This window comes from Sarcophilus harrisii, chromosome 3 (genome assembly GCF_902635505.1).
Source record: "Sarcophilus harrisii chromosome 3, mSarHar1.11, whole genome shotgun sequence".
Taxonomy (NCBI): domain Eukaryota; kingdom Metazoa; phylum Chordata; class Mammalia; order Dasyuromorphia; family Dasyuridae; genus Sarcophilus; species Sarcophilus harrisii.
The window spans coordinates 302784413-302800626 of record NC_045428.1 but is presented as its reverse complement, the minus strand read 5'-3'; the positions used below and the strand labels follow the sequence as shown (position 1 = coordinate 302800626).

Sequence of the window (16214 nt, the reverse complement as noted above, 5' to 3'; positions counted from 1 at the left end):
TAGAAGGAATTTCCATACTGGGAGCAGGTCCAGACCAAAACAAAAAAAATTTAAGATAGTCAACATAACCTTAGCAGGCAAATTGTTACAAAAGAAGGAATTCTAGGTTTTTCAAACCGTATATTCAAAATTGCCTGAAATCTCAAAATAAGGGGGTTTTTAAAAATCAAACTTCCAGAACAAGCCAAAGAACTTTAGTTTCCTCACTGACTTTCCCAAATCCAGTTTTCAGATATAAAATCTTTGTCCAGATATCCAGAAAATCACCATCAGGCCAAAGCTGTAGTTCAGTTTCCTCAGCATTTTAATGAGAAGGAAGACACTATTCTTTTACTCTGTTTTGAGCAATACAACTCCCATCTTTATGCCTTAATTTTCCTAATATTAATGAGGTTAAATACTTTTTACCCTTTCTCCTAGTGCAATACAGCTTGGATGAATTAAACATAGATGCAAAATACTTTGTGTCCTTCAGGGAGACAAATATTATTTGCTGATAAATTATGTATTCATTCATTTATTTACTTTATAACGTTCTGTGCCTTTTATGAAAATTCTGACAGATTATTCTGTTATATCAATAATAGTTTTCCCACTGAAAAATCCACTTTCAGAATAGAAAGAATAATTACAAATCAGCAATAGTGTCATATATGTTACCACTTTATAAGGAATTTTTTTTGCAACAAGATTGCCTTGAATTAATGCATATTAGAACCAAAAATGAATAGCTTCTTCTGCTTTGTTACTATTACTAAAAAGCATATTAACTTGAGAGCATGAACACCATCTTACTTTGTTGTGTTATAGCACAATATCTGATTAATGTGTACATTTTCTTCAGGGACATATTCATATTCAATGATAAGTCACCCATGTTCTTAATAGATCTTTTTCCCCTTAATTCTAGTCAATCAATTGCTCATTAGTTCCACTAGAAAGCATAGTGAGGGAAATAAAGAATGTCTTTTTTTTTTTTTTTTTTTTTTTACTTTTTAGGGAATAAGGATGGGAGGCACAAGGGAAAGGAACAATATTATGTGCCTACTATGTGTAAGACACTGTGCTAAGTGCTTTAGTGATCTGGCTAAAATATAAGTATTCTTAAAGCAATAGAATTAATATAGCATTAGTATCATATATTACTACATGGTTGGTGCTTACTTATAAGTTTCATTAACTCATTCTTCTATTTCCAATAATATAAAAAATCTGACTTTATAGTCAAACGATGAACTGTTTTTCAAAATGCTAAGAAACCTATAGCTATTTATCATTCTATTTCAGACTATGGAACAGAAATTTAGATGACATTTTCACTCCACTCAATTCTGTGGAGTGCATAAAAACTACATTAAGTTCATACTCCAATATATCACTGCTCGTCAAAATGTGAATGAAGATCTGCTAAATAACAAAGTCAATGATCCTGAATTCACTGTTTCTGCTTTTGACTAAAACCATCAGAGAAACACCTCAAAATCCCCGAGTTTTGGCCTCCCGATTAATAATCTATGGTCCTCAGATCTTATTTGCTATCTGGGCATTTCAATCTGTTATTCATCATTCTTAGTGAATAACTTGCTTACTGCTACATGATAGACTGCTTCTAGTACATATTATTAATCCATATTTTTGCAGAGAACTTAATTTGTCAAACAGTCCCCAAGTGTTTTGTACATCGTACTTTCTAATTCACAGTGGGTGACTCTAAGGTTCTGTTCTTTACTTCAATACATTACTGTTCTGGCCATATTAGGGTCTGATTTTATCTAAAATAAGATAGCTTCTTCAAGGTTCATTAGTATCTGTAAGTTAATAAGTAAGCATTTACGAGGCACCAATATATGCTAGGGTTAGTGTTAAGTGAGGATATCATTTGTCATAGAAATCTTTCACCTACTGGAGTTTTTACTGCTAGTTTAAAACATATCCCTAAAAGTCTCCACTTGGTCATGCTATCTCCTCATGCCACCCCAAATATCTTGGCTCCATTACACTATCAAATTCCCAGAAAGAGTAATCTGGATTGGCCCTTACTACTCAACTTCTTGCAATCTGGCTTCTATCTCTGTCTTTCTCCTGCATGTACTCTTTTCCCCTCCTGGATTTCCTTCTGCTATGCACCATCTACTTTGTTTTAGTCCAAAAAGTTTGAGTTTTTTTTTTCCTTTTATAAAATTCAGTAGTCAAGAACCATAAAATTGGATTAAATCACTAATTAAAAATTAAAAGTCAAGAAAAAAAGGATATAAAATGGAAATTTAGTGGATGCCCATGAATTGGGGAATGGCTGAATAAATTATGATATAAGAATGTAATGGAATATTATTGTTCTATAACAAATGGTGAACAGACTAATTTCAGAAAAGCTTGGAAAGACAAATTGATGCTGAGTGAAGTAAGCAGAATCAGGAGAACACTGTACACATCAATAGCAAGATTTAATGATGAACAACTATGATAGATTTAACTCTTCTCAGCAATGAGGTAATCCAATTCCAGTAGATTTGAAATGAAAAATGCCATATGCATTCAGAGAGAGAATTATAGAGATGAATATGGATTGAAGCATATATTTTCACCTTTCAGGAGGTTAGTTTTTCTTTCTCATGTTTTTATTCTCTTTTGGCGTAATTTTTCTTTTATAGTGTGATAAATATGGAACCATGTTTAAAATGATGGTACAAGTATAACCTATATCAAATTGCTTGCTGTCACAAGTAGAGATATTAAAGGAGAGGAGAAAAAATTTGGAACTAAAAATCTTACACAAATAAATGTTGAAAATTATCTTCACATGTAATTAGAAAAAAATCAAATACTATTATTGAAAAAAAATAAAGTATCTAGGACATGGTCCTAGAACAGTTTCAAAAAAAGAAGGATATAAAATACAAAATCACTAAATAAGGAAGTTAATGAAATGAAAGGACTTCTCACAGCACTGTTAGTTACCATGTAAGTAATTTCATAGTTCAGCTGACTAGTTGTGTAAAACACTGAGTAGAGCTAAAATAAGGGGCTAGAAAGAGAATCACCAGAGTTTCAAGAATGCCAGGAGTCTGTCGATGTTTCTACTTCTACCTGACTCTTTTAACTGTTTTTTCCTCAGTGTCCTTTGTTGAACCATCCTCTACTTTCCATCCCCAGCCAGAAATGTCCCATAAGGCTCTGACAAGAGTCCTCTTATTTATATACATTCTTTGCTTTCATAATCATATCATAGCCCCATGAATTCAAGTATTATTTCTTAGGAGGTAACTGCTAAATCCATATTCAGTCAGACAATACATATAATGAGAATCTACTATATTACAGACACTGTGCTAAATCTTAAGGATACAGAAAGATGCAAAAGACAATACCTGCCCTCAAAGAACTTACATTCTAATGGGAGAGACCACAGATATGTACAAACAGGCCATGCATAATAAATAGGAAATATTTGGACATTTAACTTTTTCCCACCCTCCTTAGCTTTCCCCCCACTGTAATGGCAGGGTTGGAGCACTAAACTGTCCCCAAAGCCTTCCTTTATAAAAAGTAGAACTTGGATTTTTTCAGTTCATTTCACTTTGCATCTTCAGTTTTGCTCTGTTTCAATTCTGTGCTACAAGATATCCCCAAGGTGGTGTCCCATCCTTACAGCTTCCTTTTTTTGTATGTGTAGTCTTTTCCCATAAGATCGTAAACTTCTTGAGGGTGGAGACTGTCTTTCTTTTTCATTTATATTCCTAGTATCTAGTACAATACCTGGATTATCATATGCACTAAAAATGTTTGTTGACTTGAAATGAATGAAAGTAGATCATTAATGAAAATCTGCTTTTCAAACAAGATAACTGAATATTAGGTGATATAATTTCAACTTTACACTGAAAAATAATAACCTATGGCTCACTTTTTAAATATTAGTTATTCTTTCAAAGTTGTGAAAAACAGGAAAGGCATTAAATGTGATAGTCTATCTACTGAGATCTTTAAGAGTGTGCTTAACTAAAAATCAAATTAAATGAATAAGATGATATTTGTGATGTACTTTGCATAGTGCTTGCATGTAGCAGGCACTTTAAAAATATTCATTCCATCCTAACTATTTATCTGGCCTTTTCTCAACAATTCAAATATTGAGGAAAGGTTCAAATGACTTTCAAAATAGCAACATCATGTTTTTGAGACAACAAGAAAGCTATTTATGACAAATATAGTAAGCTGTCATTTCTTTCCATTACTAAAACTATCATAGTTTAAACTGCACCATTTAGCAACATGATCAATCAAGTATTTCTAGATCCCAATAATGTTTGAGAGTGCTATATAAATAATGGATCTGTGATTTATTCCACAACCATTCTGAAATGTAATTTGAAATTATACTTTTTTAAAAGTGACTAAGATGTTCTTATCCTATAACTCAGAAATCCAACTGCTGAACATATACCCAAGGAGATCAAAGAAGGAAGAAACAGGCTCCTCTTCACCAAAGTGTTTATAGAAGCAAATTTTATGGTAGCAAAGAACTAGAAACAAAATGAACGTCCTTAAATTGAGAACTTCATTGTGGCACATGAATGTCATGGAGTACTGCTTCAAGGAAAGAAATTGATGAGTGTGGAGAATTCAGAGACGCATGAGAAGATAGATTTAATATCTAGCAGGATATAATAATATTCCTGCTAGTAATAACTAGCAGGAAAACAATATGCAAACTGATCAAAACTATTTCATTGGAAAAAAACATTAATAATCACAAAAACAAACCAATTGTTGTCAAGCTTGGTCCTGGAAAAAATGAAGTCCCTCCATCTATTACAGAGGTGGGTATGGGATATTACAAGATTGTGAGTGTGGATCATTGTATATAAAGTCAGAATTGGTTTACGTTTTGGTTAGTGTTGCTGAAATAATTTTTTTTCTTCTTTACTTTTTATTCTTTCTCACAAGAGATGTTTCTCTGGAGAGGGGAAAGAAAAAATATTGCAAATGAGGGTAATATAAAAACAGATATAGATAGATATAGATTTAGATATAGATATCTATTTCTCTTGGTACATTTTTAAAGAACACACAATGTGGAGTAATTGAAATTAGCTTTGATGAATGTTAAGTAACAAGAAAGTTGTTGGGAATTGTTGGGAATATCATACATACATAGAGAGAAATTATTTAAGTATTCGATACCATAGGAGATCTGACTCCAAAAGCTATTTAAAAGGTTTTGTTACCTTATTAAGAAGTTCATCGATATCCTATATCTATTCCACAATTGGTGCTACTAAAAGATCATACATTGAAAGCTGGAAGAGACCTTGAAAGCCATTAGTCTCACTTCCAAGTTTACAAAAAAGGAAACTGAGGCCCAAGGAAACTCACTGACATGGCCAAAAGGCACAGAGCAAACATCTAAGGTGAGCTCTGAACCAGGAGATCCTCCAGACAGAGCAAATAATCTCACCACACTATTATTTTTTCAGATCAAATAGTACCATAGTTCTGACTTTATCACTAATTAAATGAAGTGGTATTTCACTGCATATCTAACTATAGTTAATACAGAGTCACATTTGGGGATGTAGCACAGCTTCAAGCAACTGATATCACAATATGTTTTGATGCTATACTTTCTGAAGAGCTCTTTCAATAAAAAATAAATGTGATATATTTGATATGACATTTAAATCAATGATCCACCATGAGGAGAGCATTTGTCCAGAACAGAACTAACCTCAATATATATTAAAATAAATAAATAATAAATAATAAATAAAATAAATTAAAATAAACAAAAGCAGCTAACCAATCAACAATAACTTTTTTATTTCAATTAAATAGTCTAAAAATAGCATAAAACACAAAAATCGAGTATTCTCTTATGATGATGACTATGATTATGAAATACATATAAAATAAGCCAAATAAAAATTAAAAATTTTTCTGCAGGGTGTGTAATAACCAAAGTTCTGTAATGATCTATAGTGTAGAGGCCCACTCACACAGCAAAATATTTTATCAATAACTCATACATGATTTTTAAACTAAATGTTATCATGAAAAAATATCCAATAATGTTCCAATTGATGAAGAAGTAGAAAACAAAACTAAGAATGTTTACTTCTTTCAGCTGGAATATGGCAACAATGTGGCATGAAAATTCAGTTTAAACATAAGTAACTTTTTACATAGTTATGCTGCAAAAATATTATTTAGACTTATAAACAATTTAATTCAACTTCTCTAGCTTACTATGTGTAAGGCACTATACAAAAGCAAAAGTAACAAATCATCTATAATGTCAGCATACACTTAACATTAAAAAATAAAATTGCATCACCTATAATCTGATTTAGAAAGTTAACTACACTATCAGTATCAAAATGATAGCTTTCAAAACAATTCTTAAAGGCTAATTATATGCAAAGAATAAAAGTAGAATCAATAGGTTCAAAAAATTAGTTGTATGAGCACAGAAAAGTGAACACATGGCCTCAACTTTTATGTGAGAAAGATCTGGAGATTTTAATGGATTGGAAATCCATTTGGACTAAACAATATGACATGACAACCAAAAAAGTTAGTGATATTGTGGCTGTACTAAGAAGAGACAGCATCCACGGTGAGGAAAATCAAGATTCTCTTGTACTCTGGTATGATCCTATGTGGTTTACTGTATTGTTTCTAGGAACCAGATTTTAAAGAATTCACTGACTAACTGGGGAATATCTACAGGATGATAAAGTTAGGAGAGAGGACACTTTGCTATATGATTATCAACTGAAAAAATGGAGATTTTTTATTCTAGAGAGAAGATTTACAAAGGAGGCAAAAGTTATTTTCAGGTATTTGAAGGGCTTTCAGAGGAGAGAGATGAATGATTTGTATTATTTGACTCTCAGAACATAAGATCCAGAAGGTAAAGTTGGAAAAAGGTAGATTTCAGTTCCACTTAAAGACAAACATTTTCTCTTAGAGTTGGTTAAAAGTACAATTATATGCTTCAGAAGATAATATGCTACCAGCAATTTTCAACCAGAGACTTCTCAGCATTGGCATAGGATTCATGGTCAAGCATATATTAGAACTGAATGATTTCTGAGGCCCCATTCAACTCTGATATTCTACACTTTTAGAATGAATGAAAATTTAAGCAGCTGAAGCAGACGGCACATATGAAGCAAAATAAATACTCCACAGATTCACCAGAAAAAAAAAAAAGGTTCAGAAGATGTCGCACAATTGGAAAGAAATATAAATACCACATAGGGGCTGGCTTGTACCAATCAGGAATGGAATGTCTTTTCTAGCAGTCTTTGGACAGACCATAACTTTAAAGACTCTTCAAGTAAAAGCTGCACCCACAAATCAAAAAAGTCTGCATCCATGCTCACTATGTGCTAGAGAGAACATCAGATTTTACCTTTCTATTTTCAGCCACGGCTACATAAATACGTTTTGATCAGCATTGTTAGCACTATCTTTCATCATAGAGAATATCCTAGTAAAATGTCAGACACCAATAGCACTTAATAAATGCTTTTAATGATGATGATGATAGAGCTGAGTATCCCTTAACAGTCATTAATTTTTTTCCAAAACAGTCTTGTACAATTCTCCAGCCTCCCAAGACAACTAAACAACCTGCTCTTTACACAACTAGATAAAAATGAATCGATACTATTTGTAAGCTATAGCTTACTTGAACATCTGTGGATTATTTTAATATTAAGCAACAAAACAGGGTTATAAATTATTGCTAAAACAAACCCTGATTTATAATTTTAATTATATATTATGAAATTATATATAATATGTTATTTACATATAACATTATAAGAATGGAATCTGAATGATTAATATTTTAGTTTCTTATTTTCAAGGTTTAAAACTACTGCTTCTATAATATTATTCTTATTAAAGCCTTCTTCATAGGAATGCTATTTACTTTCAATTCTATGTCATTTTGCAAGATGTATGTATTATTTCATCAAAAGTCATTTCTACAGTACTAAAATCAAGGCATTTCTCTCATTCCTAAGTTTTAGAGATCTACTTATTCTGGTAGATGAAAAATTATTTAGGAAGGGAAATAATAGGAAAAGGGACTAAGCATCTAAGAGGTGACTTCCACTTACATAATATAGGATCTTACAGAAGAGTCATTGCATGCATCTCTAAGCTATATGGAAAAAGCCAGAAAGGAGGCAAAGGTTTAGAAATGCAAGACAGACTTTTCTAAGCTTTAATAAATGGAGTGAGAATGAAGTGACCCAAAATGACTGAACTAGAGAATTAAATAATAGAAGATCCTGATTCCCATGTGCCAGATTAAGACATAACTAAGAAATAGACTTCAAAGAATTGAAAATGGTTAGTCTACTGAACAAAGTCCACATCAATGAACCTCAAAACTAAGTTAAAAGTGAGGCTTTGACTGAGAGGAAGAATGTTAGCCAGGATAGAGCTATGGAGAATAGCAAATATCCTGTAGCTGGGAGGGTACCATTTAAGCAGTAAGAATCTTCATAAACTATGAAATAAATGTTTTTTATTTGTTACTAATCTTCTTGCCTCCCATTTGTATGTTTCCCTATAATGTTTTATAGTGAATTTTGTTTGGATACCTAACAGCTTAGTCTATGATCATGGCATAGTAAAATGGGGTTAGAGAAAAGGGAACCCTGTAGCCTTCTGCTAAAAATGTATTCTAGGTTGAAAGAACCTTGCTAAATAAGCAGAAAGTCATGGCAGTTTTAAACCTGAAGGGAAAATCAATGTTCCAAGACAATGCTTGGCAGTAGAGAAAAAAAGAAGTGGGTTGCAGGTGTATGTTGCATCCTTTGACAACATCATGATATTCAAAATTAATGTAAATTTGAGCTGCATTAAGAGAGGCATGGCTCACAGGAACAATAATATTCAAAAGTTCCAATGCCTTCTGCCTTAGAGATACCACTTCTGTAGCTTTATATTTGCTTCTGAGTAGTATTTTTTTTAGGCAGGAGTTTGATAAAGTATATCAAAAAAGAGGACAACCAGAATGATAAAGGGTCTAGAGTTTATGGCATGTGAAAATCAGATGAAGATAATCTACAAAAGAGAAGACTTGCAATTAGGAGACATGATAATTATCATCAAGCATTTGAAAGGCCGTTGGGTATAAGAAAGAAAAGATTTGCTTGACTTAGCCCAAGTAAACAGAACCACAAACAATGAACAATGTGGAATTGTTAAAAAGAAAAAAATTTAAGTTTCATTTAAGGAAAAACTTCCTAACAATTCAAATGATCTAAAACTGAAATGGTGTGCCTTGAAAAGGCGCAGATTCTTTCTCATTCATTCTTTAAGTATGTTGTAATAGGGATTCTTTTTCAGATATTAGTTGAACTAAATGGTCAGTGAGAGAAACTCTTAAATGCTGAAATTCTGTCCTATGAGAAAGCAACAGTTAATAAACATATGATTTGCTGGGTTACTCCTTCATACCTCCGAACAATTTTTTTTTCCTTCACTAAAACTCCCTTCTAATCTTTTCTATTAACCCAGATATTCTCCTTCCTTTTAAATCTGTCTTAAAACATGTATCTTTCTCATGTATTTCTTCACTAAACATGTTTGCTTAAGTCACTCATAATATGTAATTCCTATGGATTTATTCTATTTGGTACTTTTAAAATATGTGCTAATTTACATGTTGCTTTGTAATTAATATCTTAGTTTTCTTTTTTTCTAAATTTTTCCTCTATTTTAATATAAATTCTTTCAGAACTGAAATCATCTTTTTAATTTCCCCTTTCTTTTTATAGTATTCAGTAGCACCTAGTATAATAAGCACTTTAATAATCTTATTAACTTTCTACCTCTTTCCCCCAAAACTGCATGCAAACCAGACTACTCTATAGCTTCTTATTATAGGAATCCAAATATAAATTCCACCCAGGAGCATAGGACTCATATATAATTGTTTTTTTTTTTTCCTTTTCTCGGCATCAGATAGGAAATAGATTACCATCAATGGCCTTTATTCCTGTAAATTTTTTCATGAGGGTGTGATGGGGGCTATGCCAGTAACTCTTGGCAAGAAACAAGTTTGGCAGAACAAATGTCCACTGTAAATATTACCTTTCCATTTGATGCTTCAGTTGTTACTTGCCATCATTTAGTCTGTTTATGTCTCTGGGGAGGGACTTATGTATATAAGATATTTTTAGTGGCTTCCACTTTTTGGCTTCCCGTTTTCATTTTTCTTATATTGCTTTCTAAAGTTTTCCTTCTGTCCTGCAAACTTTGTTTCTTCTGGATTTCTTCTAAAAGCTTGGATTTATATTTATATATTGTCAACAGGCCATTACAGATCTTAACACCCTGTTATCTACATTATTTCATTGAATCTTCAAGATGTTGTCTGTCCTTCATTCCCTAAAGAGGACCATGACTTCAGCAAAATGATGCCATGACTTGCAAATGAATTGGGTTTAAATGTACTGTGCAGTCACCAGATTCATTCTCTCTCTCTCTCCTCTGAGCCCATTGAGTCCAATGGCAAGATATAGGTCAGGAAGACTCAAGATGGCCTTCGATACAGTGGGAGGCCTTAGTCTTTTTAAGCTAAGGTCTTTAATAGATCTCAGTTTGACTGAAGCAATGCCTTATTAGCGATTTAAGCTAGGTAATAAATGAGGCTAAGAATAGTATCTTTTACCTAGTCAAATTCAAATACACACACACACACACACACAGACACACAGACACACACATACACACACACACATATGGATAAAACAGAAACAATTGTTATTTACATTCACTCTGAAACAATCAGGAGGCAAACAATGACCAAGTAGATTTGGCCTGTGACATATTGCTGGCCAATCAATGAGAGTCAGAATGATTTTGGATCTTAATGATAATCATGTGAGGAAAGGAAAATGCACATCAAAATGAAAAAAAGAGAAGATGAAGGAAGCGAAGATGCTCAAAGAGGTTCTGAGATATTCCCCTTAATACACAAGCTAGGCCAGCTATAACTGGCTTTTATAACTTCTAGTTTTGTGCTCTCTCCTCTATACCATGCTCTCTTACCAAGCTAATCATTTAATTTGCTGATCAAGGATGCCAACCTCAATATATTAGAGATCACCGGCTATCAGTTCCACCTGGATGCATCCAACTAAAAGTTTCAAGAATTAACTAAACACTTGTACTACTGGCTCTATAAAAACTCAAAATCATTTTGTTTATACAATCTTCATAGTTCTAAGCAAGGGATTTCTCAGAAGGAAAATAGCTTGATTCATGCTACAGAGAAATCTTCCTAAAGCTCTGTTTTGTGCTTGTCACTTCCCAATTCAAAAATCTTCAGTGGTTTATAGAATAAATTCCTTACACACAAAGCCTTTCATTATCCCGACATACCTCTTCAACCTTATATCTTACTACTCCTTTATATTATTCCTTTCTTCTTCAACTCTAGAAATCTACTCAATTTGATCCTCCAAACAAGTCATTCTACTCAATATTACAATTTCATTCAACCTAATATCTATGAAATCCTTACTCTGTTTAGGGATATATGTTTGTAGTGAGGGTGAAACAAACATGGATAAAATACAGTACTTAACCTGGAGTAACTTACAAATTAATGATATAGTGGAAAAGGCAATGAAGTTGAAACCTGATCAGATACTGCCTTTGCCATTTATTATCTGTTTGATATTGGACAAGACACTTCCTCTCTGAGCTATCTCATTTCTAAAATGAAATCAGTTTTGCTGGCCTCTAATGGCTCGTCTAACTATAAATCTAGGAACTATGACTTCTGAAGTTCCGTCCAATCACAGAATTCCATGATTCCATGATACTGTCAGGAGAATGCATTTTATCTGCTTCCCAACAATGAATGTATTTCACTAAAGAGCCAGCCAATTGTTGTAATTCTCTTTACCAGTAAGCATGGACTTTGGAAATCCCATTTGGTTTAGTCCTATAGTATTTATGTACTCTCCATTTCTGAGTTTACTTGCCTTTGACTCATGGCACTTCAGAAACCAGTGTTTGCCCTGCTCCTCCAGTACTTTCCCTGTATCATGTCTGATCATCTTTCCACTGTTACCTTTGACCCAATATCACAATGCCTTGTTCTGAGTATGCCTAACATAAAATACATATGATTGTGTATTTAATAAATGTACTTATGGGAATAATTGTAACATTAAGGCAATAACATTTTAATGTTCAATTTCCAAGATGCTCTCTAACTTTTTAAACCAATATTTAAAGGACATAAGCACTGTAAACTATAATGACCATTTTGAAATATTCTTGGATATAGATTTTATTATAATCATTTGCTGTTAATAGGTATTAATCATAACTAACCAATGGAAATTAAAGTAAAAAGTTAGATTGGTTTAAGAACTTACTTTCATTGCTTTTCTCCCATTATTACTATTTCTTTCTACCACTTCATTCTCTTACCATATTTTATTCTCCCTAGCCCCCATGTTTCTACTAATAGGAGTAGATTAGAATCTCATTTTCTTTTTTTATCATCTGTCATGGTTATTAAAAAGAACACACTAAGTCTACATTATTACTAAGATTGTCTTTGAAACTTCACATTATAGAAAAATGCACTTGCTGAAAAGAGTAACTACATTTTGTAACCCATACTTGAATTGTCATCTTCAATCAATAAATAATGAAAATTATAAAAACAACATGGAAACAATTTGAATTAGACAACTTTTTCCTCTTTTTCATGAAAAACCCATAGTTATAAGGAAAATTCCACTTACCCAAGTGTTTATGAAATTGTAATTGATGACAAAAATACTTATGAATTAACATAAGAGCAAGGATACATTCTTATAGCACCTGTTCTTGTTCCAATAGCCAAAATTTTCTGGACTGGATCAAAGGCTAAAGCTGTGGGCTGGTAAGGAAACCCATGCCGGACTGTCTGAAAGATAGAAAATAATATAAACATTTATTTTTACAATAATAATTATATATATATATATATATATATATGTGTGTGTGTGTGTGTGTGTGTGTATGTGTGTGTGTGTGTGTGTGTGTGTGTGTGTGTGTGTGTGTGTGCTTTAGGCAATTTAATCAGAATTGTCTTTAGTGTGATTTTAAGTCATTTGCAATATTGTCAAAATCTTATCTTTTTTCCTAAAATTTAGAAAACTATTCACTTTAAGGTCCTCATCCCTGTCTTCCTCCCAAGTCTCTCCCTCCTCTTATCCATCATCTACTCAAACTGCCAAGATTATTTTTCTAAAGCACAGGTATCAATCCTGTCATACTTTGCTCAATGAACTCCATAGGCACCCTCTATTTGCCATTTATAGTTCTTTAAAACATTGTCTCTTCCTTACCTCTACCATATTTTTACACTTTACTCCCCTCCATACACTGTTTGATCCATCTATGCTGACCTCCCTGTCATTGTTCAAATCCAACAGTCCATCTTTCACTTTGAGGTCTCTGACTTCCCTCCTCATCCTCATTCTCTGGAATGCTCAGTTTCCTCTCTTTAACTTGTTGGTTTCTCTGGGTTCCTTCAAGTGTTAAATCAAAAACTATATTCTGAAGGAGGCATTTCAAGGCTCCTGGTACCTTTCCATTCCATTCCATATTGCTTTTCATTTGCTCTGTACAGATCTTATATGTAAATGGATATTTTCATGTTGTCTTCTCTAGAAGAAAGTATATACTTTGAAAGCAGGAGTTTTTAGCACAGTGTCTGACATATAGTAAATACTTAAATTCTTGCTGATTCACCAATATAAAAGGTACTAACTATGAATATTTTAGTGTTAGTTTTTAATTTTGGTGCTACCTCTAATAGGTATTTTAATAATGTTTTTATCACTTGAAATCTAGGCAAAAAAGTACATGACATAAAATTAATAATAAATAAATTAAATATTGGACCAACACTTTTTTGGATGGCAAATTCTTTTATGGGACCACATGAATTGAAATTCTCTTAATATAATGTCAAATATTCAAATGAAAGCTGAAAGATTTAAACATGCAGATTTTAAATAGCATCTTCTCTAGATTATTCTCCTAACTTTTACTGTTACTTGGGGTACCCAGAGAGATAGTTATTACCTCAAGTTCTAGGGGCATCCTTTGAGGATCTGCATTTCTACAATTAGAGCTTAAATACCTGCAGCCTTTTTTTTTTCCCATGAAGGGTGGGCCAGTAGTCAAATTTAACTCAAAACAATATTATTTATTAAAATAACATGATAGGACTTCTGGAAGTGGAGCCAAGATGGCAGAGATGACACACATTTCTCTTTGACCTTCTCTACAATCCTCACAATAATTATGAAATCTAGCCTCAGAATTAGCTCGGGACCAGCAGAACTCACAAATATTGGGAGTGCAACAAATTATCAGCAAAAGATAATTTTAAAGATTGCCAGAAAAGGTCTGTTTCAACTGGAAATGGGAGGGAGGCAGCCAGGGACAACCAACTGAGTACAAACACCAGTGCAGATAGCTTAGAGTCCCAGGTCAGTGCAATCTCAGTGTGGTGGTGCAGATTCTGTGTGGCAGAGAATCTACGGGAGGAAACAGACCAGAAAAGATCTATTTCAATCAGAAACAAGAGGGAGGTAGCCTAACACAAATAGCTGACTACAAATGACACCACAGACAGTGCAGAGTCCCTCTGTGTTGCTGACTCCACATGGCAGACAATCTGCAGGGAGGAATGCACAGGAATATCCATCAGTGTTGGCCACTCTGCCCTGGTAGCAAGCTAGTAGATCAGCAAAGAAGTTATAAAATATACAACACAAACACAAAAGATCAATAGTGAACCTCAGTTACCCATACATATAACCTGTAAATAAAAGGCTATTAAATTAAAAAAAAAAATAGTGAACATCAGAACTCCAGAATTTCACGGAACCTGGCCATGCTCACCCAGCACCAGGAGTGAATCAACATTGACCCAGCATAGCTGCTGCTTGGAAAACTTCTCCTGCCCTAAAGGCAGACCTTAACATTTTAAAAAAATGAGTAAAAACATAAAGAGAACACTAACAATTGACAGTTTTTATGAAGAAAAAGAAGAACAGATTTCAAACAGACAGGCAGATTGTCTTCAACTGAAGCCTCAAAAGGCGATATAATCTGGTCCCCACACAAGACTTTCCTAGAAGAAATTAAAAAGGATCTTAAAAGAGAGCTAGAAGAAAAATGGGTAAAGGAAATGAAAAGTTGGGAAAATTTACTACAAAATAGACTTAGTGAAATGGAAAAAGCATATAATTCATTAAAAGATAAATTTAATGAAATGGAAAAGGAAAGCAACTCCCAGAAAAACAGAATTTGTGAAACAGAAAAAGAAAATAACTCCTTAAAAAACAGAATTTGTGAAATGGAAAAAAATTTCATAGAACAAAACAACTCTTTAAAAAACTCAATTGGACAAATGCAAAAGGAAGTAAAAAAAAAAAAAGTAAAGAAAGAAAAAAACTCACTAAAATTCAGAATTGCACAAATGGAAATGAATGATTCAATGAGACAACAAAAATCAGTTAAGCAAAACAAAACAAAACAAAAAAAAAGAAAGAAAGAAAGAAAAAATAGAAAAAAATGTAAAATACTTAATTGGGAAAACAACCGACCTGGAAAATAGATCTAGGAGAGACAATCTAAGGATTATAGGACTCCCTGAAATACATGATAAAAAAGGAGCCTAGACACTGTCTTTCAGGAAATCCCAAATAACTACCTAGACATCATAGAACAGAAAGTAAAATGACCATTGAAAGAATTCATCAAACACCTCTTGAAAGAGACCCCAAAATTAAAATCCCAAAGAATATTGTGGCTAAATTTCAGAACTATCAGACCAAGGAAAAAATATTACAAGCAGCCAGAAAGAAAAAAATCAAATACCGAGGAGCCACAATAAGGATTACTCAGGACTTAGCAGCTTCTACCTTAAAGGATGGAAGGGCCTGGGATCTGATATTTTGAAAGGTGAAGGAACTTGGAATGCAGCCAAGAATACATTACCTTGCTAAACTGAGCATTTTCTTTCAGGGAATATGATGGACATTCAATGAAACTGGTGATTTCCATTTATTTTTGATGAAAAGACCAGAGCTAAACAAAAAATTTGACCTCCAAATATAAAACTCAAGTGAAGCATAAAAAGGTAAAAATTAAAAAAAAACTCT

At 33.0% G+C, this 16214-nt stretch overlaps 1 protein-coding gene across 9 annotated transcripts in view; it reads right to left on the bottom strand.

The window, feature by feature from the left end:
- Positions 1-16214, bottom strand: part of STXBP5L (syntaxin binding protein 5 like) — a 397145-nt gene that overhangs the window by 292305 nt on the left and 88626 nt on the right. For all 9 annotated transcript variants that reach the window (XM_031959714.1, XM_031959715.1, XM_031959719.1 and 6 more), the window contains exon 3: positions 12861-12958. In XM_031959714.1, the coding sequence (XP_031815574.1) occupies positions 12861-12958 (98 nt within the window). The remainder of the gene's footprint in view (positions 1-12860; positions 12959-16214) is intronic.